Here is a 24,281-nt window from a genome sequence, read left to right as displayed (position 1 = left end):
GAAAATTTCAAAATATATAACTTTTGAAAAAAAGAAAATAAATACGAAGAATATTTGACGCAGGACTAAGCGAAAGAAGTCACAGGCAAAAGCTAGTATTCTATAATTCTGTAAAATATAAACAATTAAAAACTATACTATACAACGATACAATCACTACTTTCAAAATACTGTTTACTGAACACAGAAAAATATATTATTCATAAAAAAAAAATAATTTATACTATAAAATACGAGGGAGCATGTATGTTTGTAACTCTTTCACTTCAAAACGGCTCCTCTTTATAGATATAACTTTAACTGGAAGATAGATTATACCCTGGATAACCTCATATTTTATTACTAGCTGTAACCTTCCTCGATAAATGGGCTATCTAATCATTTAAATCGGACCAGTAGTTCCTGAGATTAGCGCGTTCAAACAATCTCTTCTGCTTTATAAAATTAGTATAGATAATCCGGGTACCAAGCAAGAGTATATGCTTACTTTAGTATTTTTTTTTAATTTAATAAAATAATTAAATTTTGCAAGCACAAAGTTATATAAAACCATAGTAACACGCGCTGATATCAAATTTCACTAACTACAGGTTTTTACAAAAACCTTACTCAAGTTAATTAAACATAATATATAGAAATACATTTATTCTCTCTTTAGTATTATCCTCTTTATATAAAACTAGCGGTCCGCCCCGGCTTCGCCTGTGGTACATATTTCGCAATAAAAGGTAGCCTATGTTCTTTCTCACGGTCTAAAGATTATCTGTGCCAAATTTCATCAAAATCGGTCCAGTAGTTTATGCGTGAAAACCATACATACATACATACATACATACAAACCTTTCCTCTTTATAATATTAGTATAGATATCCTATTTGTGAACCAACATGTTTAATCTATACTGATATTATAAAGCTGAAGAGTTTGTTTGTTTGTTTGAACGCGCTAATCTCGGGAACTACTGGTCCGATTTGAAAAATTCTTTCGGTGTTAGATAGCCCATTCATCGAGGTAGGCTATATATCATCGCGCTACGACCAACAGGAGTAGAGCTACGCGGGTGAAACCGCGGAGCGCAGCTAGTTAAATATAAATATATTGCAATTAAATTAAAGTCCAAAAAATGTTTCAAAATAATCAAAACACATTATATTAGCCGAATAAATATCGTCTCTATCGTTTTATACATTTTATTGTTTTACCTCCATTTTTAACTTACCTCCTTTTTACTCCGTTTAAGGGCAAATTTAAAAAAGTTTTCTAATTCTAGTAGTTTGGACTTTGCATTGCTATGTTAGACTTTATATATTTTCTTTTTTATATACCTACTAGCGGTCCGCCCCGGCTTCGCCCGTGGTACATATTTACGTTTTTTCTACATAAAAACCATCCTCGTACTTCAAGGAATATAATAAAAAAAGAATTATCGAAATCGGTTCAGCCGTTCTCGAGTTATGCGCTTACCAACACATTTTGCGATTCATTTTTATATATAAGAAGAAGAAGAATGTATTTAAAATGTAGGGTCAAACGAACATATGAAAATCACAATTTTCGAAATAACCTTATTCATTTAATTGCTACACCAAAACCGTATATTTTATTTATATTACCTGTTTAATTATTTTTTAATTACCACGCCCGTAAATAATGCCTTACCTGAAACAAAATAAAATCATAAATTACAATATAATCAATTATATTATTAAATTTAATTAAACTAAGTATACCCCGCGGTTTTACCTGCATTGCTCCGTCATTAAATATAGCCTAAAGCCTTCCTCGATGAATGGGCTATTTAACATCGAAAGAATTTTTCGAATCGGACCAGTAGTTCCTGGGATTAACGCATTCAAACAAGCAAACTCTTCAGCTTTATAATATACTAGCATACCGCCCGCGGCTTCGCCCGCTTTGTCTAAAACCATTTATATTTATAAATTTATAAAACCATTTAAATTATATGCTAAAACCTTCCTCTTGAATCACTCCATCTATTAAAAAAATCCGCATCAAAATCCGTTGCGTAGTTTCAAAGATTTAAACATACATGGGGACATATTATAATTTATTCTAGTAAATATGTTACCCCAATAACATTCATACTTATTACGCATCAACGATATGATTTATAACTATATTGATAATATCAAAATAATACTTTAAATTGCCTACACTAATTGGATAATTTAATTATTTTTAACCCTAAAATTCCCGTTTTACAAAACACAGTTCAATATTTTATTAATATTGCAATTTAAAATATAAAATTAAAATTAAATAATAAAAAAATTAAAATTAAATATGTATATTAATTTATATCTGTGGCGTTAAATTACTGTCCAATAAACAATTTATTTATTTAATTATTTAACGTTTACTGTATCATCAATTTTAGTTTTTCGTACTGTAGCAAAATTTCGTATTTAACTATGATTTTTATATAAATCATTCTATATGTTATTATTTAAATAGATATCACTATCACTACATAGTATAAAACAAAGTCGCTTTCTCTGCCCCTATGTCCCTTTGTATGCTTAAATCTTTAAAACTACGCAACGGATTTTGATGCGGTTTTTTTTAATAGATAGAGTGATTACAGAGGAAGGTTTTAGTATATAATTTATTAGGTTTTAGACAAAGCGGGCGAAGCCGCGGGCGGTAAGCTAGTTAGTAATAATGTGTCATATAACGGATATCTTTTTAGCATGTAATAATCATATATCTTCGAAAGATCATTAAACCCAGTCATTACGAACAATTCAATACTTTCACATCAGTTAAAGACCTAACAAAGGTCTGAATGCACTAAAACAGGTTCCGAGCTAAGCCCTAACGGACACCCATCCCGGATCCGACCGCGCACAAAAATACATCACTTGAATCAGCTGACCCAAATATAGGTTACTAGCGGTAAAGATACGGTACTTAACGTTCACGCTACTCGCCAACAGATGGCGCTGTAACAAAATGGAAAAAGATTCAACTTTTTTCTTAATTTATCTATTAGGTGCTATTAGTTTATTGTATTCTAGCGCTTTCGATAGCAATATGGGTCAAAGATAAGGGCACTTCAATCATTGTATCTAATATATGTTTATCGTTTTGTATTGTTTATATCGAGAATGTATATTAGACGATTATTGCATGTCATTGTTGTAATGTGCTTGAGTGTACAGATTTTATATAGATTTGAAATATATCAAATCATAATATTGTTACACAGAACTAATAACACAAATAAGAAGAAATCAGGTCGTATTTGTTCTTAATATATATATGTCATATTTTAACGTACTTTTTTGTTTCAGAGTGTGCTGTGAATACAGTGGCGATGTGGATAATGAAAAAACAAGTGAATTTAATTATTACATGCTCATCGAATGCAAATATGTTTAGTTTCTTATAGTTATATATTATTTATTAATAAGTAATTTCTAAGTACATTTACAAAAATACATGTTAATTGCCTATTTGCGTTAGTGCAAGATTCTCCCAGTTTGTTCTAAAATAACACAGTACTTTAAAATTTATACGTCTTTATATTTTTTTATTCTAAGATTTATTGTTACCAGCAGTATATTTCAATAAAGCAAGAAACTATTTATTCAAGAACATTTATCATATTATTTATTCATTCATTCATTCACTTTACGACAATTTGTGTATTGAAAAACATCAACATCTAAATATACCCATTAAGGTTCATTCAGAAGTGAAGGTTCGTATAGAAGTACCGTTGCAACATTAGTACCGCCACTCGTCAATAGATGGCGTTTATTTTCAATTAGTCGTATGCATAATATTCGTAGTTGTCGATGCATTACCGAGTAATCTATTGCTTGGGTCAACAGACTAACTGTAGTTGGTAATAATTAATGTTAGCTGAGTTGGTTCACGCTGTATTATGTGTTATATTGTTATTTGTATGAATATAGTGTTTAGGAATAGTGATGTATGTAATTTTAAATAAGTTGCGTTGTTCTGTGAAATCCTAAATAATACATAAGTTTCAACTTAAAAGATTATTTAAAACAGGAATTGATGTTCGAAATAACTATATTAATAAAGGACTGATTATACATTTAACAAATATTTAGGGATGTGATTTGAAAAGTAATTCAGATATAAAAAAAATATATCTAAAAAGTAGGCATCTCTATAATATAATACTTATCTGGCCGTAAGTTCTTGAAATTTTACTGTGAAAGATACATATTCAAGAGGGATTGCGAGGACCTACATAAATCGAAATAATACAAAAACAAAATGGCTGCCTCTTGTAAGTAAAATCTTCAATCTTTTTCTCTTTAAGCTATATCGAGTGGGGTTCCAAAGTGAAGAATTTTAAAAGGTATTTCATGGGTTTAAGGGGCGGTTTTATCGCCTGATAATGTCCCTGGTAACCTATTTGACACTTTTTGATGTTAATTTTCACACATTAATTGTCATCTGCTGGGTGGAACCGTTAAACAAAGAGAAGCAAGTACCTATAGTAATTCTAACTGACAGGTAAGTTTAACAGAAGAAATCAGGAGTTTGAAATTCATCCTTTAGCACGTTTTATTTTATTAGTTTTTAAGATATTTCTGTTAACATGGTTTGTTTAATTTGCTTTGCAATGCATAAACTCAAACTATTTTACCCATAAAATTCATTTTACAATATGTAATCACTACATACCTAGTAAAAAAACGTCGCTTTCTCAGTCCCTATGTATGCTTAAATCTTTAAAACTATGCAACGGATTTTGATGCGGTTATTAATAGATAGAGTGATTCAACAGGAAGGTTTAAGTACATAATTCACTAGGTTTTAGACAAAGCGGGCGAAGCCGCGGGCGGAAAGCTAGTATATAATATATTTGACATATTCTTTTTCGCCTGTTTTATGTGATTTATTCAACAATCAAGACAATCTATATATATATATAAATATTAAATATTATAGGACATTAAAAAACTCTAAGGTGACTGATATAGTGATCTATCAACGCACAGCCCAAACCACTGGACGTAGGCATCCGCTAAGAAAGGATTTCCCGAAATTCTTGCGCGAACGGGTAAAAACGGGGATGCACGTACAAAGTCGTGGGCGGAAGCTAGTATTAATATATTATTTGTTTCAGTTTACGTTCCAGAAAGCAGAATACCAAAAGGATGAGTATACAGTAAACTATACTCAAACTTATTAAATAAGTTTCTCCCCACATAAGCTTTTATCTTACTAGTTTATACGTAATTCCGCTTGACTGAATAGTTGTTGAGCCGGAAGGTGAATCCATACTAATATTATAAATGCGAAAGTAACTCTGTCTGTCTGTCTGTTACTCAATCACGCTTAAACTACTGAACCAATTTGCATGAAATTTGGTATGAAGATATTTTGATACCCGAGAAAGGACATAGGCTACCTTTTATTGCGAAATAATAATATGTACCACAGGCGAAGCCGGGGTGGACCTCTAGTTTGTAAATAAACTGCTTTTGACATAAATTTACATAGCTATAATATATTTGACCGCCTCCTTGGTACAGTGGTTGACGCTTGAGCGTAGAACCGAGGGGTCCTGGGTTTGATTCCCGGTGGAGACGAAGAAAAAAACATGTCTCGGTCTGGCAGGACACAGAAGAATGATCACCTACTTGTCCCTAAATAAAATCGATCAGTGAAACAGATGTATGCATAATACATCTGCCCCTTACCCCACTTGGGGACATGGGACTTAACTTCTTATATTTATCAGAATCAGATCTGTTAAAGAAGGGTTATGTATAAAAGCGTATATGTTATAACAAACTCATAGCCGGAAAACCCACTTTTGACTGTAAAACTAAAAACGTTTTTGACCAACGCCTTCTGTCACTGATCTTTACAGGCAAATGTGTTTTTGACCGTCAATAAGTTTAAACGGTAACATATTAATGTCTGTATATTTATTTAGAACCTTTGTATCTAATGGTGCATTTACACATTCGATTTCGCTATTCGCTATTCGTCACTAGACCACGCGAACCACTATTCACACATTCGTCTTTCCTTTTAATAACATCCGATAAACCATTCTTAACACGAATACGCGAATCTCCTTTATTTATTTATCTTTGGGAAACAAAGAATACAGAGTTTCACATATAAGTCAAATTTCCATCATATAAAAAAATGAATAGCAACACTGTGTAGTGTTTACACATGCGTGTTCTTTAACCGCTTCGCTATTCGTACGAATGTGTAAATGCACCATTATGGTACCAATAGACTACTCACTAGTCACTACAGTACTACACCATAGATTTCGAGCAAAAATAATAACGCGATTGACATGCGGCCTTCTATTGAAAAAAATATCGTTTGCCATCTTATAATTCTATTTTTGTTTTATTTTTATAATATTTTTTGCAGATATCTTGCATAGATACGCCTCCGAGGAAGGGATCGTGGGTTATATCGCATTCCTTCCGACCAAAAACCCACTGTGTTCCGTCGAGCCGCTTATGATGGGGCGACCCCAAGGCGACCCCATCAGCCTGATATTTCAACACTATTGAATAGACTGTTTGACTGTATTTACACACATACTTTTTTTTACCAATAGCTTCAATCAAATCATAAATGAATCCGAACCAGAATAATATAATCTACAAACTAATTGATAAAATAATTAAGCAACGTGTTATGCGTAGAAGGTAACGTATTTACATAAATGTGGTTCTGACAGATGTCAACATCGTATAGGCAGCTGTCACTCGCACTATGCTGTAGGGCAAATAGGTATAACGACTATAGGTACAAGGCAACGAAATATTAGAGGTAATATTCGATTAACTAATAGACTAGGGGCCTTAGACAAAGTAACAATTAAAAAACGATAACGAAGTTAGAAAAGGCAAAAATGTATGGGATTGACATACGCCGCGTTAGATCACGTGGTCTATCTAATGTCAATCCCATACATTTTTCCTTTTCAAACTTCGTTATCGTTTTTTAATTGTTACTTTGTCTAAGGCCTTAGGAAAGTTATTACGATTTATGTATTAATTTCAAATCATTAAACACATTAAGATCATAGGTCATTCGAAATATACAATTTACTTTGATCCTTGAAATCCTTTTTGCAATTAAATAATTTGCAATTATATACAACTTTCTTAACTGAGCTTATTATTCGTTTAAATTGTTAATTTATGACGACAGCAATATAAGGTAAGGTAAAGAAAGCACTCACTGTGAGCTTTGCACCGAACAGAGCGTCGAGCATTCGCACGAACGTAAATGCTCGACATAAAGCTCGAACTGCTCTATTAGTCTAGTCACTAGTGTATACGCACCCGAAAAATTATAAGTTACATAACATTTAATATTACTAGCTTTTCGCGTAGTCAAAGGAAATTTCTAAAGGAGTTGTTTTGCCGCCGTAAACATAATATGTCACCGTCTAGCCTCCAGACAAAATCTTATATATAAAATTCTCGTGTCACAATGTTAGTCTGCATACTCCTCCGAAACGGGTGGACACATTTCTCATGAAATTTTCTGTGCATATCGGGTAAGTCTGAGAATCGGCCAACATCACAGGCCAACATCTATTTTTCATATGTACCACGGGCGAAGCCGGGGCGGACCGCTAGTAATATTATAAAATGCGTTACGACGAGAAAGAAGTAAAACAATACAGTAAGGATATTTTCAATATTCAATTATTTTATGAATTAAAATATCTGGTAACAACGAATTACGATTTATTGGCTTTTATTGATCGAGGTTATATTAAGGTAAGTAATAATAATTTTAATTACAGAATAGCCTGAAAACTAATTGCTCGAGTTTAAGGTCCATATTTTTAATAGTTATTATTTTCAACCAAGAGGATAATCTAACAAACCAAAACTGATTATAATTCATTCAGCCGTTCTTTAGTTACAAATGGTGTGTCTAACACGACTTTTTTATACATAGAAGACTATATTTCCGCCCCCGGCTTAGCTCGCGTTTTCATAGAAAAACCCGCATAAGTAGTTCCCGTTCCTATGGGATTTCCGGAATAAAAAGTAGCCGATGTTTTATTCTGAGTCTTCAGCTACTTACATACCAAATTTCATTGTAATCGTTTCAATAGTATTTGCGTGAAAGAGTAACAAACATCCATCCATCTGTCCATCTTCACATACTTTCGCATTTATAATATACTAGCTTACCGCCCATGGCTTCACCCACTTTGTCTAAAACCTAATAAATTACATACTAAAACCTTCCTCTTGAATCACTCTATCTATTAAAAAAAACCGCATCAAAATCCGTTGCGTAGTTTTAAAGATTGAAGCATACAAAGGGACTTAGGGACATGGAAAGCCACTTTATTTTATACTATGTAGTGAATTAAGATAATAATATTATATAGATAAGTAGCTTTCCACTTATGGCTTTTCTCGCGTGCACTTAACGTAAATGCGTAATATACATACATATTTTCAACCCCTATTTCTCTTAAATTTCCACGACAAAAAGGTATTCCTTTTATCTTTGTCTTTCACAAAAGTTACTAAGATATATTTTTTTTTAAATTTCTAGCAAATGACCCTGTCTGTACATCCTACTAATCTTCTTTATATATAAAAATGAATCGCAAAATGTGTTGGTAAGCGCATAACTCGAGAACGGCTGAACCGATTTCGATAATTCTTTTTTTATTATATTATGTAGAGAAAACGTAAATATGTACCACGGGCGAAGCCGGGGCGGACCGCTAGTATTAGAATATAATTTATAAATGCGAAAGTTTGCGAGAATGGATGTATGTTTGTTACTCTTTCATGAAAAAACTACTGGACAGATTTGGTTGAAAGTTTACAGTAATATAGATTTTAGATTATACATCAGAAGAACACATGAGCTATAGAAATATTTGATTTTACACGCGGGTTCGTCCGCGGCTGAATCCGCGCGGCGCAGCTGGTGAAGATATAAAAGAAAAGATATTTTTATAGGTTTTTAAGAACCCAAGAAAATTCAAAACAATATTTAATATAATTTTTGTATATTTGTTCTTAGTTATCTTAACAACAACTGTACCGATTTTTACGAAAAACGGTGAAACAATTAACTTTGAAACAATTTCACAAGGAAGAATACGTAGCCATAGGAAAGATCGATAACCGCTATTCTTGTGATTTGAAGGTAAACTTAACTTTTCAAGTTATTTTCCTTATTAGAAGCTTATTTTTCTTATCGTATTATATACGGCTTCTTTTTAAAACACTAGTGTTATAAATTATAATCATAAGAATTGATTATCATCATAAGAATGGTAAGAACATTATTTTATTATAATTAAAATTTAAGTGTCAATTTATTACTGAGAACCAAAAACTACACGTTATAGGCATTTCTTTTGTTCTTGCAAATGATAGAAACAATATTACATACAGAAAACCGCGGGTGTCTGCCAGCAGGCATATATTGATTTTAATCCGCAGTACAATGCAGGTAATACTAATGTTTATCCGTTTAATTTTCAACTCAATTGAATCTATAGTATTTGTGCTTTTAAAAACAATAAACATAATATCATTTTACATTCTCTAATCCATAAGATTTAGTGGATAAGCATCTTAAATATTTATTTATGGAAACCTATGTTTATTCTTTCATTCAACTCTAAAAGTTAAAAATCTTCTTTTCCCCGAAATTCCTTGATAAAATGTAAAACGTAAACTTCGCACCACTCAATAGTACGATATAATATTACTTTGTAGTTAAGTTACTATATTTCATTTAATCGACTACTTACTGCTTTGTGTATTATAAAAAAATAGAAACACGCAAAACGTAACCGAAGTACCATCCTTAACAATACGCTATAGTGCCGCATTATACTTAAGTTACTATCTTTGATTCAACCCACTAATGCTTTGTGTATAACATTTAGTATAAATACTTTTATCAGGTAAAACCGCGGAATATAACTAGCTAGTTTACCTGACGCAGTAGTGCTAGCCGCAGTCGTTATCGACAGGGTGCTAGTCGAGGCGCTGTCATTCGACGTATTCGCTGCATTTGTCATCTCCACGATCCTGTCCACTGCTATCCTGTTCCCTGGTAGTATCCCCGAACTTTCTGCTGGTTGGGGCTCCTCTTCAGGTTCCTCTCTACGCGGGCTCAGCGTGGTCTGACTCAAGTCATTCGCGACGATAACATTTACAGTCGTCAGGGACTCCATATCTGATTCGCCCTGGACTTGTGAGTTGTCGATGTATACAGCGGCGGAACGCGCGCCCAGAGTCTCCATGACGCTCTCAGCTAGTGACCTAGTGGATAGTTCGTCCATGTCGATGTCCTGCTTGATGTCTATAATGATCTGGTGCCGCTTGCCGCCGCCGCTCGGGCTCTGCACTTGATGCACGCTCACCTGCGCGTCGCTCCCCTGCGCGACGTGCTGAATCACGTGCGTCAACCCCTCCAGATTATTGCCCGCCATTATAATCAGCCTTATTGGAACTATAAATACACTAAACTAATGAACACTGGTATCACACGGGAGCACTCGTCTTATTTTGGTCACCTACTGCACTGCGCGCAGTTGCAGGGGAAGTAGGTCAGGGGTCGACATCCTCCTAATATTTTTTAGACGTAGATTTGTGCGTGGCTTAACATCTCCTGGCAGTGATAGTTACGACAGGCACTCGGTGTCACATGGGTAGGCGGTCGAGTCGCTACTGTTTTGTTTTCCTACAACTTAGGCATATTGACACAGTGTCCTATATTTAGGCTAGGTCCGCGGACGCGGCCGTCGCACGCTCGTAGCCACTGTGAGGCCTACGAGCCGTAGCGCTACGCCGCGCAGCCTGCTACGCGCGTAGCTCACTTCCGCGTATTGATCTCACGATATCTGGTAGGGGTGGCATTTTTGTGTTTGTTTTCTTTGTTAATGTAAGCATAGCGTAGTGATAATAAAAATAATGTGTATTATAATAATAAAATGATATGGTTTTAATCATCAGATTCAATATAGATGTAAATTTTATAATTAAAGTACATTGGTCTAATGTAAAGAGCATTGAGATGTGGAACATATAACTTGTCTCGCAGGTATCATTAAAAAAATCAAAGAGAAGTATAAACAAATGGTCTCTATCGAAAATACGAAACCAATTTCCAAATAGACTACAAGACTGTTGTGTTATTCTTCACACATATCACACTTACACTATACAATATACACAAACCCAACTAAACCTAAGTCATATTACACTGCTTTTCTTCAAAAATCCCGAGACATATCCCTGCTAACTGGCCTCCTTTACACCCATCAATTTTCGCGGACACGTGCATACGCATGCGCACATTCACCACTATATCCATCTCATTCTCTCACCATTCACTATCTCCCTCCAACGACTTCGATCGTTCAGCAATGACGAAAAAGCATATAATCAAATTTATGTAGGGTCCTAGTGTATTATCTAAGTACGGTGCGCAGAAAATATGGCCTTGGTCTACTTTTGAAATAAATTATTATTTTGTACTAGTGTATTACAATAGGGAAGGTAATAGGTAGCTAAATCATAGAGCTAGAAGCAAGAATACTTTAGAATTAATACTTTACGTGTTTAAGACAAACAGTCAAAATTAAAAAAGTGTAGACCTGTATTCTATGTTTATATGTATTCCTTTTAGGGCCAATTTTTCTATCCATGGTTAAAACTTATCCGCCCAATAAAGTATTACAAGATAATATTAAAATGTCACCCGTAAACTGTCAGAGACGGACAAAGATTACATTTTTGAAATGGTAGTTACGTTATTCGACGAATAAGTAGTAACCAAGGATTGAAATATCAGCCCTTAATACTGTAACTGTATTCAATGTCTCTAAATGTGTGCATTCTGAATATATATTCAACTGCAAATGCAAGTAAGTTGATGTGTAAGTGGTGTGTAAGTAGTCTGAAGTGTAGTTTCTATTACATCAAAATTGTTTCTAAAATGTAATACAGTTGACATAAAATATTATTTAAATATATAAATAGGTTAAGCATTTCAACATCAACCTGTTTTGCTGACCGTACATCATTACGCAACTATGATCTAACGTCCCGAATCCAAAACAAGGAAACCTGAGGTAAACAATGTTGTATTTGCATATGATTTTTAATGTGATCTAAATTAAATCCTTTTTTAAATTAAATACACCAAATACTCCATTTTAATTCTCTAAAAAACGAAAAGAACAAGAATATGCCTTCTTAATTCTAAATTTTAGATTCGATTCCGATATCCTAATTTTTATTATCAACAATCCTAAATAATATTCTTCCTTACATAACTATTATAATATTGAAAATCTTATCGTTATGTATTTCTATAATAGGTGGCTGTTATAAAATACTTATATTATAATACAATCGATGCATCACTGTTCGTCACAGACAATGACGTCACAGTTCCAACATGGCCGACTTTGTATGGGACGTCGACAGACGAAAAGCTTCAAATATTTTCCTTTACCTTCGCATCTTTTTTTATATGTATATTGTTAAAATATAGTAAAATAAGGAACTCTAAGAGCGTATACGCACTATGCGGGTAGCCGCATTGCGGGTAGCCGCATTGCGGGTAGCCGTCCGGCTGACCGCAAGCACAATTATGTACGTAATATTCATTTCTATGCGCACTGCGATGCGGCTACCGCAGACCGCACAGTGCGCATAGAAATGAATATTACGTACATAATTGTGCTTGCGGTCAGCCGGACGGCTACCCGCATAGTGCGTATACGCTCTAATAAAGTATTTGTGTTCATGTACTAATAATAAATACTAGCCACTTTGACTGGCTTTGTATGTACATAATAAATAATTTTTGGATTATCGATTTAGAAAGATCCTAATTTATTAATCACTAGCTGTCCTCCCGCGGGTTCGCCCGCTTTGACAAAAGATAATATTTTCTAAAACCTACCTGAATCATGCTATTTATTAAAAACTGCATCAAAATCCATTGAGTAGTTTTAAAGATCTAAGCATACGGACGAACAGACAGCGGACTTTGTATGTAACTATAAGATTTAATTAAGATGTACTCTGTACTATACATACAAACTTTCAGATGCACATTATTATTTTGTGAATGAAAATAGTAGCTTAGTTCAGAGAAGTGATTTCAAAGGCGTTTCGCAGAAGTCTGGTTAAATGAAGAGGTTTGACTGCGTTTGAACAGTAAGTGAATATACAGATAGACTACAGTTACAGCTATATAAAATATCAGGAACTACTGGTTCGAATTGAAAAGTTATTTTTGTGTTAGATAGTACATTATTCGAGGAATTCGATATTACATTTATCGAGGAAGGCTATATCCATACTAATATTATAAATGCGAAAGTAATTCTGTCTGTCTGTCTGTTACTCAATCACGCCTTAACTACTGAACCAATTTGCATGAAATTTGGTATAGAGATATTTTGATACCCGAGAAAGGACATAGGATAGGTTTTATCCCGGAAATTCTACGGGAACGGGTTTTTCTTTGAAAACGCGGGCGAAGCCGCGGGCGGAAAGCTAGTGATAATATATATAGAGTTATGAGTAATGTAATTAAAATGTTGCAAAAGTAAAAATATCCCTTTTGAAAGCAGATGAAGTTTCATGGTTTGTATCTTGTATGTAATAAAAATGAATGTTTTTCTGTATCAACTATAATCTTAAATTAATAATTAATATTATAAAGAAGAGTTTGTTTGTTTGTTTGAACACGGAGGTTTCTGAGTTTGTACAACCAATTCACAATCTTCGACAGCGTACAAGCGACGCCGGAGTGAACAGCTATTCTATAAATACTGAGTAATATCGATACATATATATCTTATATATAAAATTCTCGTGTCACAATGTTAGTCTGCATACTCCTCCGAAACGGGTGGACCGATTCTCATGAAATTTTCTGTGCATATCGGGTAAGTCTGAGAATCGGCCAACATCTATTTTTCATATGTACCACGGGCGAAGCCGGGGCGGGCCGCTAGTACTATATATAGAATATAGGTATGGAAGAAATATAATATACTTTGATTCTTCGTACGAATTGAAGAATTTCAGCAGTAATTGACACGAAATCAATGAAAGAGCGCCGCTAGTGAGGGGAGATTACAATCGACCTTTTTCATCGAGAACCAAAGCTTGTAGGGTGGGGGGTAGGGTTGGCAATACGTTTTAAATTTTAATACGTAATTAATTAACCGACTTCAAAAAAAGGAGGAGGTTATCAATTCGGCCGGTATGTTTTTTTTTTTTTTTTTTTTTATGATTGTACACCGATTACTCCGTGGTTTCTGGACCGATTTACGTGATTCTTTTTTTGTTCGATGCGGGATGGTGTCGAATTGGTCCCATAAAAATTTTATTCGGATAGGCCCAGTAGTTTTTATTTTATGAGCATTTTTGTCTGTATTTGTAAATGTTGCAAGTGCAAGTTTGAAGTCGGTTGTTTTTAACGCAGTTATACTTATTTATTTTTATTAATTCATTAATATTCATTAACAATGTCTGTACTTTAATAATGTAAGTGTTTTGTTTGAACGCGCTATAATATCAGGAACTATTGGACCGATTTCACAAAAGTATTACATTATCATTATATATAGTACTAGCTTTCCGCCCGCGGCTTCGCCCGCATTTTCAAAGATAAACCCGCATAGTTCCCGTTCCCGTGGGATTTCCGGGATAAAACCTATCCTATGTGTTAATCCAAGTTACCCTCTATATGTGTGCTAAAATTCATTGTAATCGGTTCAGTAGTTTTTGCGTGAAAGAGTAACAAACATCCATACATCCATACTTACAAACTTTCACATTTATAATATTAATAGGATTATGTAGCTTTCTTATTTGTTTTAGACGTGGTCTTGTAAAAATATTTCGTTTTTGTGTGAAAATAAATAAAATATAAACAATTACATTTGAGTATAACTATATTCGTACTTAAAAATGTTTTACTCGGCTACTTTTAAATGAACATCTTAATGCAAAAGTAGGCAGTGGAATTTATACCAGCCTGAAGCTTACTTAAGTAAGTACTATAATATATATAACACAACTATTTGCTGTGTGGCCTTCACTCGCTATAATCGCTTTACTACGAACTGAATATCGCGTGATAGTTTCTCCCCATACCATTGTACATCCCCTTTTCACCTTAGGGGATGTTTTTATATACTACTAGCGGTCCGCCCGTGATACATATGAAAAATAGATGTTGGCCGATTCTCAGACTTACCCGATATGCACAGAAAATTTCATGAGAATCGGTCCACCCGTTTCGGAGGAGTATGCAGACTAACATTGTGACACGAGAATTTTATATATAAGATATTTCTAATATTATAAAACTGAAGAGTTTGTTTAAACGCGCTAATCTCAGGAACTACTGGTCCGATTTGTAAAATTCTTACGGTGTTAGATAGCCCATTTATCGAGGCAGGCTATAGGCTATGCTATATATCATTACGCTAAGAGCAACAGGAGCGGTGCTACGCGGGTGAAACCGCGAAACGCAGCTAGTAATAAATGTGATTCTTATACTAGTATAGGCTACTTTTAACCGCACTAAAACATCTCATTTCTATTTAAGTTCCCTTGACAACGCGGCCATGCCGTGGGCGGAAATCCAGTATAGTAAAAGGTGGCCATGTAAAACTTCGTACCTTCAACAATTTCCATGGCATAATGCACCAAATTAAGTCTGCAGTTCAACACATGTACAGGCATTTTCTTATTTATGATGTTAGATGTAGTTCTTGGTATGAAAATTGAAGTCTATAGACGTTGCATCTATTCAAATACTTCAATTCATCAAAATCGATTCAGCTGTTTTCATCATAATTTTCAACTTTTATAATATTAATGACAATAAAAAATACGTTTGGCAACCCTATATTAGGGATCAAAAAGAAAAAAAGAATATCACGCAATTTGCAAGCATTAAATCCCACTGCCTTTTATTGAAAAGGTATTCTAAAAATATTTCAATTATACCATTTGATGTTGTGGTTACTATGGCAAAGTAAGGAGTGGGTTCAATCCTATGACAAAAAGTATTTGATCAAATATTTTTTATAACAGGAAAAAATTACAGTCAAAGTTGTTAAGGAAAATTGTATCATGCCTATTAGTGAAGATTTTCAAAATCTGATAATGATGAGAGGAGCTTAAATTACTTAAAAATAAACTTCGGAGCAATCATTATTTTCGCCAAATGTAAGTGGAGAAGTAGAGTAACTTTTGTTTATTTTTCGTTGCTCTTTTGTTTGAAAAAATGAAAAATTATTTGTTTCAGCAAAAAACATAAACAATATAAGAATTTGCTGTAGCTTATTACTATTATAAGTATTAACGTTTGAATACGCTAATCTCAGTAACTACTATGGTCCGATTTGAAAAATTCGTGTTACATAGCCCATTTATCGAGGAAGGCTATACTAGCTATGCTATACTAGCTTACCGCCCGCGGCTTCGCCCGCTTTGTCTAAAACCTAATAAATTATATACTAAAACCTTCCTCTTGAATCACTCTATCTATTAAAAAAACCGCATCAAAATCCGTTGCGTAGTTTGAAAGATTTAAGCATACAAAGGGACATAGGGACAGAGAAAGCGACTTTGTTTTATACTTTATAGGTATGTAGTAGGGTTGTTGAGGATTCCTCTTCCGCTTCCTCATAATGCGGAAGTTCCGCAATATTTTGGGTTCCTCTACCGTTACCGCATCCTCAAAAATGAAAATATAAAAATCCTCTTCCGCTATCGCTTCCTCAAAATTTAGAGGAAGTTTATGAGGATGCTGATGCGATCGGGCGGCGAATTTACAAAGCCTATTTAAACTATGTATTTGAGTTACGCGTCGGACTCTACTAACGAACAAGAGTAGAGTCTTACCGCCATATTTATATCTGTGCCTAACACTTATCTCTAAACATAATAATATAACATTTTCTCTCATACTCAAAAAAAACATATTTTACCAAATAATGTTTGTCAAAAGTCATTTTAAATTAAAAAAACAAACAAGTTGTTTAAGCTTACATCATCACTACATAGTATAAAACAAAGTCGCATTCTCTGTCCCTATTTCCCTATGTCCCTATGTCCCTTTGTATGCTTAAATCTTTGAAACTACACAACGGATTTTGATGCGGTTTTTTTTAATAGATAGAGTGATTCAAGAGGAAGGTTTATATGTATAATAACATCCATTAAATAGTGGAGAAGTACTGTTATTTTTGAGGTTTCTAATGTGATGTCGTAAATAATTACATTTTTTCCGCTTACATTGCAAACGCAGGCTGAACCCTACGAGTTTTATCAAAATAATGTACTAAGTATTGTACACATTGAAAAGGTCTACAGAAAAGTCCGCGATGGCATATGTCTATCTCTTATGGATTACCCACAATAACTTTTTTTTGTCATTTACTTTTTACGTCAAATAATGGCTAATTTTCGAAGCGATTTAAACCAATACAGCATTAATCCATAACCAATTAAATACCTTGAATACATTGTTCATTTAATATAGATCTATATGGCCCTTTACACCGTATGATTTAAGTGAATATTTTCGAAGATATTACAGATTTAAAAATTGCGGGACGTACCGTTTGCAGCGGTACCGGCCGGCCGGGCCGCTATGTTTTTATATACAACGTTAAAAGTTTTTCTGTAGTGTATTTAGTATCAGCATTGCACCCGTGCGAAGCCGGGGCGGGTCGCTAGTAATAATATATACCAGTTAGTTTTTTTTGTGGAAATTGCCTAATGTCGCTTCTGGCACTGATATAGATTAGGTTTTTTCTGTGGGTTTTTTTGAGTAATATGCATAAACAAAAGCTCATCTGAGTCCGGCTCGTGACTCAAATAGTACTTAAATAGTGCTTTGTAACTACTCAAATACTACTCAAATAATGCTTTGTAAATTCGCAATCGGGCGAGCTAATCTCCCCTAACCTTAAACATCAATATGTAGAGACAGGAGAATGGCTTTTGTTTTAATTTTTAATTTTAAAAGTTTTAATTTTGATTATAATTTTCTATCATCCTCATCCGCTTCCTCATCCGCATCCTCTTCCTCAAAAAAATATCCTCTTCCTCATCCGCATCCTCTAAATTTGTGTGTGAAAATTCCTCTTCCTCCTCCTCTTCCTCATAATCACTTCCTCAACAACCCAAGTATGTAGTGTCATCGCACTATCATCACGCTAAGACCAAAAGGAGCGGAGCAATGCGGAAAAAGCTTAACAAGGTAAGTTTTTCATCATAGATAAAACATTGAAGCAGTATATATTTTACAGTGGGGTCTACGTTGCAAAAGTCATTATGCTGAAATATTATATATTAAAACTACTTTTAGTATGGAACACTTGTATTATTAAGGTACTTAAAATAGAGATAATTATTGTTCTATATGGACATATCTATGTGTGATTCTTTCATAATTATTTAACTTTTAAAAACCTTGCTGAATAATAAAGTTGATATCGAAAATGTTTATTAAGTTTTACATAACTTACAATATTAATTTATTTAACTGAACATTCATTGCATCGGCTATTCCCGCTCAATTTTCCATACAGATAACAATTCTAGAACAGAAAAATTTATTCATTGTAGCTTTGTTGTTGGTACCATATATTATGTACTTACTTACTTTTGCATTTTATAATAAACGTAATTAATACTGACGTATCTACTCATTTTTATTTCTATTGACAAAAACAGTCGAATGAAGAAACTCTTTTTTGAAGTCGGTTAAAAATCAGTAACAGTTCCCATTTTTGCCGCCAGGGCACGCTTGACTAGGTCATCAGAGACAGGCCTAGCACTTATAGCTAGCACTAGGTAGGTACTTAGGCGACCTACGTATGTGTACGCTTTCAAGGTCAGGCTTAGTTCGTACTTTGTGCCTAGATTTTTAACAGTTATATGTGTGTTTGTTTTTAAATGAAGGTTGGTGTAGGTTTTGTGAATACGTTTTTAATATGAAATGTGAGTGTGTGTGTGCGTGTGTGTTAATTAAATTGAAATTGATACTGCGGTAGGAAAGCTGCGTACTGAAACTAGTTACTTAACAAATTCAGTTAGGTATATACAATTATACATACATACGATGATTATTTATACATAGTGCAGGGATAACAAAGATTTAACAAACACGTTCTGCTTACATTGTAATTTGCAAAAGAGTAAATTACTAATTATAACAATGGTTTTTTTAATAAATTAAATCGCGCTTTACTTTCAGCTGTTTTATTTGCATTTCCCTAATCATTTGATTATCAACAAAACAAACCGTATCTTGTAAGTATATTTTCATATCATAATTCATAGGTATCTACTTTACACTACATAATATGTAAATGCGAAAGTAACTCTGTCTGTCTGTCTGTCTGTTTCACTACCTCGCAACCGATTTTGATGAAATTTGGCACAGACAATCTTTAGACCCTGAGAAAGAACATAGGCTACGTTTTATTGCGAAATATGTACCACGGGCGAAGCCGAGGCGGACCGCTAGTTTCAATATAATTCCATACAACTACTAAAGTTTGATCGAACGTGCTTTTCTAACTTATTTTTTTTCAAATTCTTTTACGCTTAAAACGCGAAGCACGCGCCTCGTGAAACGTGACAGGCCTGACAGCACCATCTATTATCCAATAGCGGTACTAAATCGCGAATTTTAAAAGTAAAACTGTCTACGGTCACGTGCGCCCACTAACGGGAGATGGCCGAATTGCGTTCGTTGAACCCTGATGCGTTCCGTTGCGCAACTAATGTCATCCATTACGGTACTGACGTAGAATGTGGCGCGAATTTTAAAAAGTTTTTTTTTTATTGTGCGTGGCGACTAACGAGGTTTGATATAGGTCAAGTTTTGTATGACTAAGGACGAACTGGCCGGTTAGAAATGTTAGAAGTTAGATTGTCTATGAAGGTTACTAATAATTAATAAGGTAAGTAAGCATTGCATATGTGATAAATACGTGGTCTGCACATATTTTTATATTTTTAAAATTATCCTGAAGTATCTTTATTTTAAATAATTGAGTTCACTTCACAATTGTTTCATTTTTTATATTTCTTTTATTTTCCAGTTGTGTGTGTCTCTGCATGCTTATAAAGACTCAATTATTATTTAATTTAAAATTTAATTAAAAAAAAAAGACGGGTTGCACTCCGGGAGTGCCGGCAGAAGTGAAAACTTGATTATTAACGTTCAGCATGTTTGATATTTTGCATGGAATATAAGGGCTAAAAAAAAATCCGTCTTACGCTTTTTCGATCAGGCCACGTGTCCTGACGCGAGTTTAAGATTTTATACCCAACGCCGCTAAAGAAGTTTTCACTTCAAAAATACTATTAAAATTATCCTTTAAAGATGGCCATTCATCCTCACGTCTCGATCTCGTAAAAGGAAAGCAAATTCTTGTGTCAATCATTTAAATTTTACATTCCCACGCTAAATATAAATTAAACATGGCAACCCATTATTGTATAAATGACGGCAAATAGTGTAGTTAAAAAAAATCTTGTCTTTGAACCGGTTGGGAGCAATGAACTTTTTCGACTCTTACAACTTTTAAGACGATTGGCTTATGAAATAAATAAAATTATATTTTTTTATACTATGGTATATAAATATGTCGCCATCTGTTTCTAAATATATGATGCACGTAAAAGGAACAGGGTTTTAAATGTTATTTGTGAAATAGAAAATATTTTTTTTATTTATTTATTAAGGTTCTTGTGTACTTTATGTGTGATGGATATATACGTTTCCTTATAATTTTAACTTTTTGGACGTGAACAAACCCATGCACTACAGGACATTGGCAAAATTGTGGCAACGCAGTACTGCCATAAATTAAAATATTGAATTGAATTATTACTTATACATTCTGATATTAAATCAATGTTTAAAACAAGAAATAATAAATGCAAAATAATTATGTATTCTTTCAAGACTTTATTTTAGTTTATAGAATGATCTTACAGGTATTTCCTTACATAATATAGGGTTGGATAAGATATTTGTTTCTTATTAAACCCTAATCAGAAAAATCAGGAACTTTATAGGAGACGATAATGTACATTCTTTCATGCATCAGCCGACTTTTCATCCACTTGCAGCTTAGAAAACAAAAACCTTTACATGAAAAAGATACTGCGTGTTTATCAGTCAATCTGCTGTGTAAGTTAATTCTTTTTATCAACGAAACATTAAAAAATACAATATATTACTTGTACTAAAATATTTGTTCACGCTATCCACTACCTAAATCTATAATTTCATGTTACAATGCAGTCTAATATAAGTACTAGTGTAAATAAACGTCTAGACTTTATCAAGAATTTTGGGAACAGTCAATGAACTTTTCAATTGTTTTTATTGTACCGTTAGATATCCGTCACATTTCTAAATGATACGTGTGCGCTTTGCATGAATCGTCCTTGAGGACACTGCACGTCCATGACCTATATTTATGTGTATTGTCAATTATAAATTACTTTTAACAAAAATAAACGTTATTTATAATTAAGTAGTAATATATGTATTTGTCTTAACTGCAAATGTGATTCAATTTGAAAATTCATCTGTGTCTATGATATTACTGCATTGAAATTCAAATTCCGCATTCTCTGTTTGACAGCCGGCAAAGTTCATTGACAGATGCCACAGACTAAAAACAATTGGGAGCGAGGGCAAAAGCTCATACAGCCACGGCATAATGTGTGCACCTGTCATATAAGTTTTTACGAGGTGTCTCACGGTGGATCGCGACCGAATAACGGGCCGCGCACAGTTACACTGTATGTGGGTGAGCCTAACTGCGTACACCGTTAGCTACGTCACGTCACTCGATAGTGATGTGCTGGGAATATCGATGTTATGCAATTATCGTAACAGTGAGGTTCAGATTTGTAGGTGGGAGTAGTAATAAATTGGGCGAGTTATTTGACGTGACCTATCGTTGTTTGTTAAGTAGCTTAGGTAGTACTATACAAGTTATTATACATAAACTTATTTTTCAAATAAGTTTATGATATTAACTTTATTAACTTAACTTTATTTTCCTGCAATTTTAAGAGTTTTACAGCTATTTAGGCATTGCTTTCATTTCTTGTTTATAAATGAAAATTTTACTAAATAAAATCATTTAATAGAAACATCAGCTAAAAATATGACGCTACATTAATAAACTCCTAAAAATCTGAAAGTAATTCTCCTGCACCTCTCCAAATTTAAATCTTCAACATTACTCGTCAAAACAAAAGACTTCACAAACTACCGCTATACTTTCTCAATACACGTCGACAGAATACTAACCACTTTATCGACATCGAACATCACTACAGAGTACCGTAAGCCTACGTCACGAAGAAAGGGATTGTAGGAACTGTACAGGGCGCAAAACTATCGCTTTTTCGCTGATACTATACTGTTATCATGCTCTCCGCATCCTGCTACAAACGGTAAAAAGAAAAACATGAACTGTCAAACTATTTGAACGTTTAGTACCATAAATATGGTATTTATGGCGACTGGCAATACTCTAACTGCATTTTAGGTTGTTCGTAATTTGAATTTATACTTTTTTATATTGCTCCTTTCATTTTAAAATTGTTCGATTATGTAAATTGCCGTTTACAACTTTCTCATGTGCTTTTTTTTCTGACATAATGTCATTTTGAATCACAGTCACAAAGCAGCTTCTTGTTTATTCAATAATAATTAGTCTTTCCTTTCAGTTATTTAAGGCATTTACTTACGAAAATGAAAAATGTAAATCAATATTGATCTTAAAATAGCCTATAAATGTCTTTAAAAAAGATATTAATTAATAAATAGCGGTCAATCACAAGCCAAAGCTTTATACGCTATCAAAGCTTTTCATAAAAAGAAAAAGCTCAGATCTATTACATCGAAAATACGATCAAATGTCCGTAACGAATTGCATAATCTGAAAGAAGTTATTCAGATTTTATTGCAAACAACTTCAAATAACTTCAATACAAGATTTAAGTGTTAATGAACTTAACGGCTTTTAAAACTAAAGCTTTTTTAATCGTAATTAAAAAAAAAAACATCTGCGCATATAATAACGTTTTTTCGCCATTCTGCGCTCCAATCTGCATCTAATTACATATGAACCTAACATTACGGTAAATTATGTAATTTTATTATTAGAAAAGATTTGCTCATTTTTCATACAATTAATGTGCAACACTGTGAGCTATTCGTCTCGTGAAAAATAGTTCCCAATCTTTATTCATGTAATTAGTATTTTATTGTTCAGATAAATTGAAACAACGGCAAAGTTTTAGCAATTATTTATTTTATTTTATAAGAAATCGACCCATAATTATTACAAATTACAAGCAAAAACTTAAGTGTTAAATTAAAATAGAAACTTCACTTGGAATATTTATGATAAAAAAATTAAATGAATATATAAAATCTTGAATCGCTTACAGAAAAAAAATCATTGTGAATTTAATGCGCATGTGTTACCATATATCACACTCGAAATTTAGCGCCAGATTATAAATATGAAAAGTGACGGAGAATTTGGAATAACAATCAGACATGAAATTCAGATTTCACGTCGGACAAGACAATTTCTTAGTTTCCGTAAACATTAAAGTACATTGACCTCTATACGAAAATATTGTTCCAATTTGAATTGCAATTATTAAAAAAATACATTTGCAATATTTATACGCTTTTAAAAATATTCACACCGAAAAACTTTTTAAATAATAAAACAAACATACCTCGTATTGTGCTCGGCATTTTGCCAAAAAATCCTCAACAATTTGTCCACGGAAATCGTTTAGAAAAACAAAAATCCATAAATCACAAACCACCGGTACTACTATCCGAACTCGGCCATGTCCGAAAAAAAATAATCATAGATAATAAATACACAGCACTGCACTTTTCGCGCCACGCAGCTGTCAATGTCAGTCGCGAAGGCACTCGCACACGTCTAAGTGACGTGCGGTTGGGTTTGATAGTGCTTTTTTCTTTGCATTGCGCGGGCAACGCGCGAGGTAACTGTAATTTTTTTCGTGATTGCAAAGCGCTAACGGTTAGGCCGGTTCTTGGATCATCTAGAATTGATTGGGGTACAATCAATTTGTACGATTCACACCTTAGTTGGATAAATAATAGACAAATATTGGTAGAGCGTTATAATATTCATGTATGAATTGTATGAAATATTG

The 24,281-nt window shown here is 33.6% G+C and overlaps 1 protein-coding gene across 1 annotated transcript in view; it reads right to left on the bottom strand.

Annotated features, from left to right (window-relative positions):
* Hr3 (nuclear hormone receptor 3 ROR-beta) overlaps positions 1-24,026 on the bottom strand; it is a 110,693-nt gene extending 86,667 nt beyond the window's left edge. The window contains exon 1 of the mRNA XM_090117721.1: positions 23,829-24,026. Coding sequence (XP_089973847.1) covers positions 23,829-23,847 — 19 coding nt within the window. The 5' untranslated portion in view covers positions 23,848-24,026. The remainder of the gene's footprint in view (positions 1-23,828) is intronic.
* Positions 24,027-24,281: the final 255 nt, after the last annotated feature.

The sequence above is a fragment of the Colias eurytheme genome, chromosome 28, assembly GCF_061535395.1.
Source record: "Colias eurytheme isolate Ceu_HAF_F1 chromosome 28, ilColEury1 Martin Lab GWU primary, whole genome shotgun sequence".
NCBI lineage: Eukaryota > Metazoa > Arthropoda > Insecta > Lepidoptera > Pieridae > Colias > Colias eurytheme.
The sequence above is the reverse complement of the archived record's forward strand: the minus strand, read 5'-3'. Positions and strand labels throughout refer to the sequence as shown.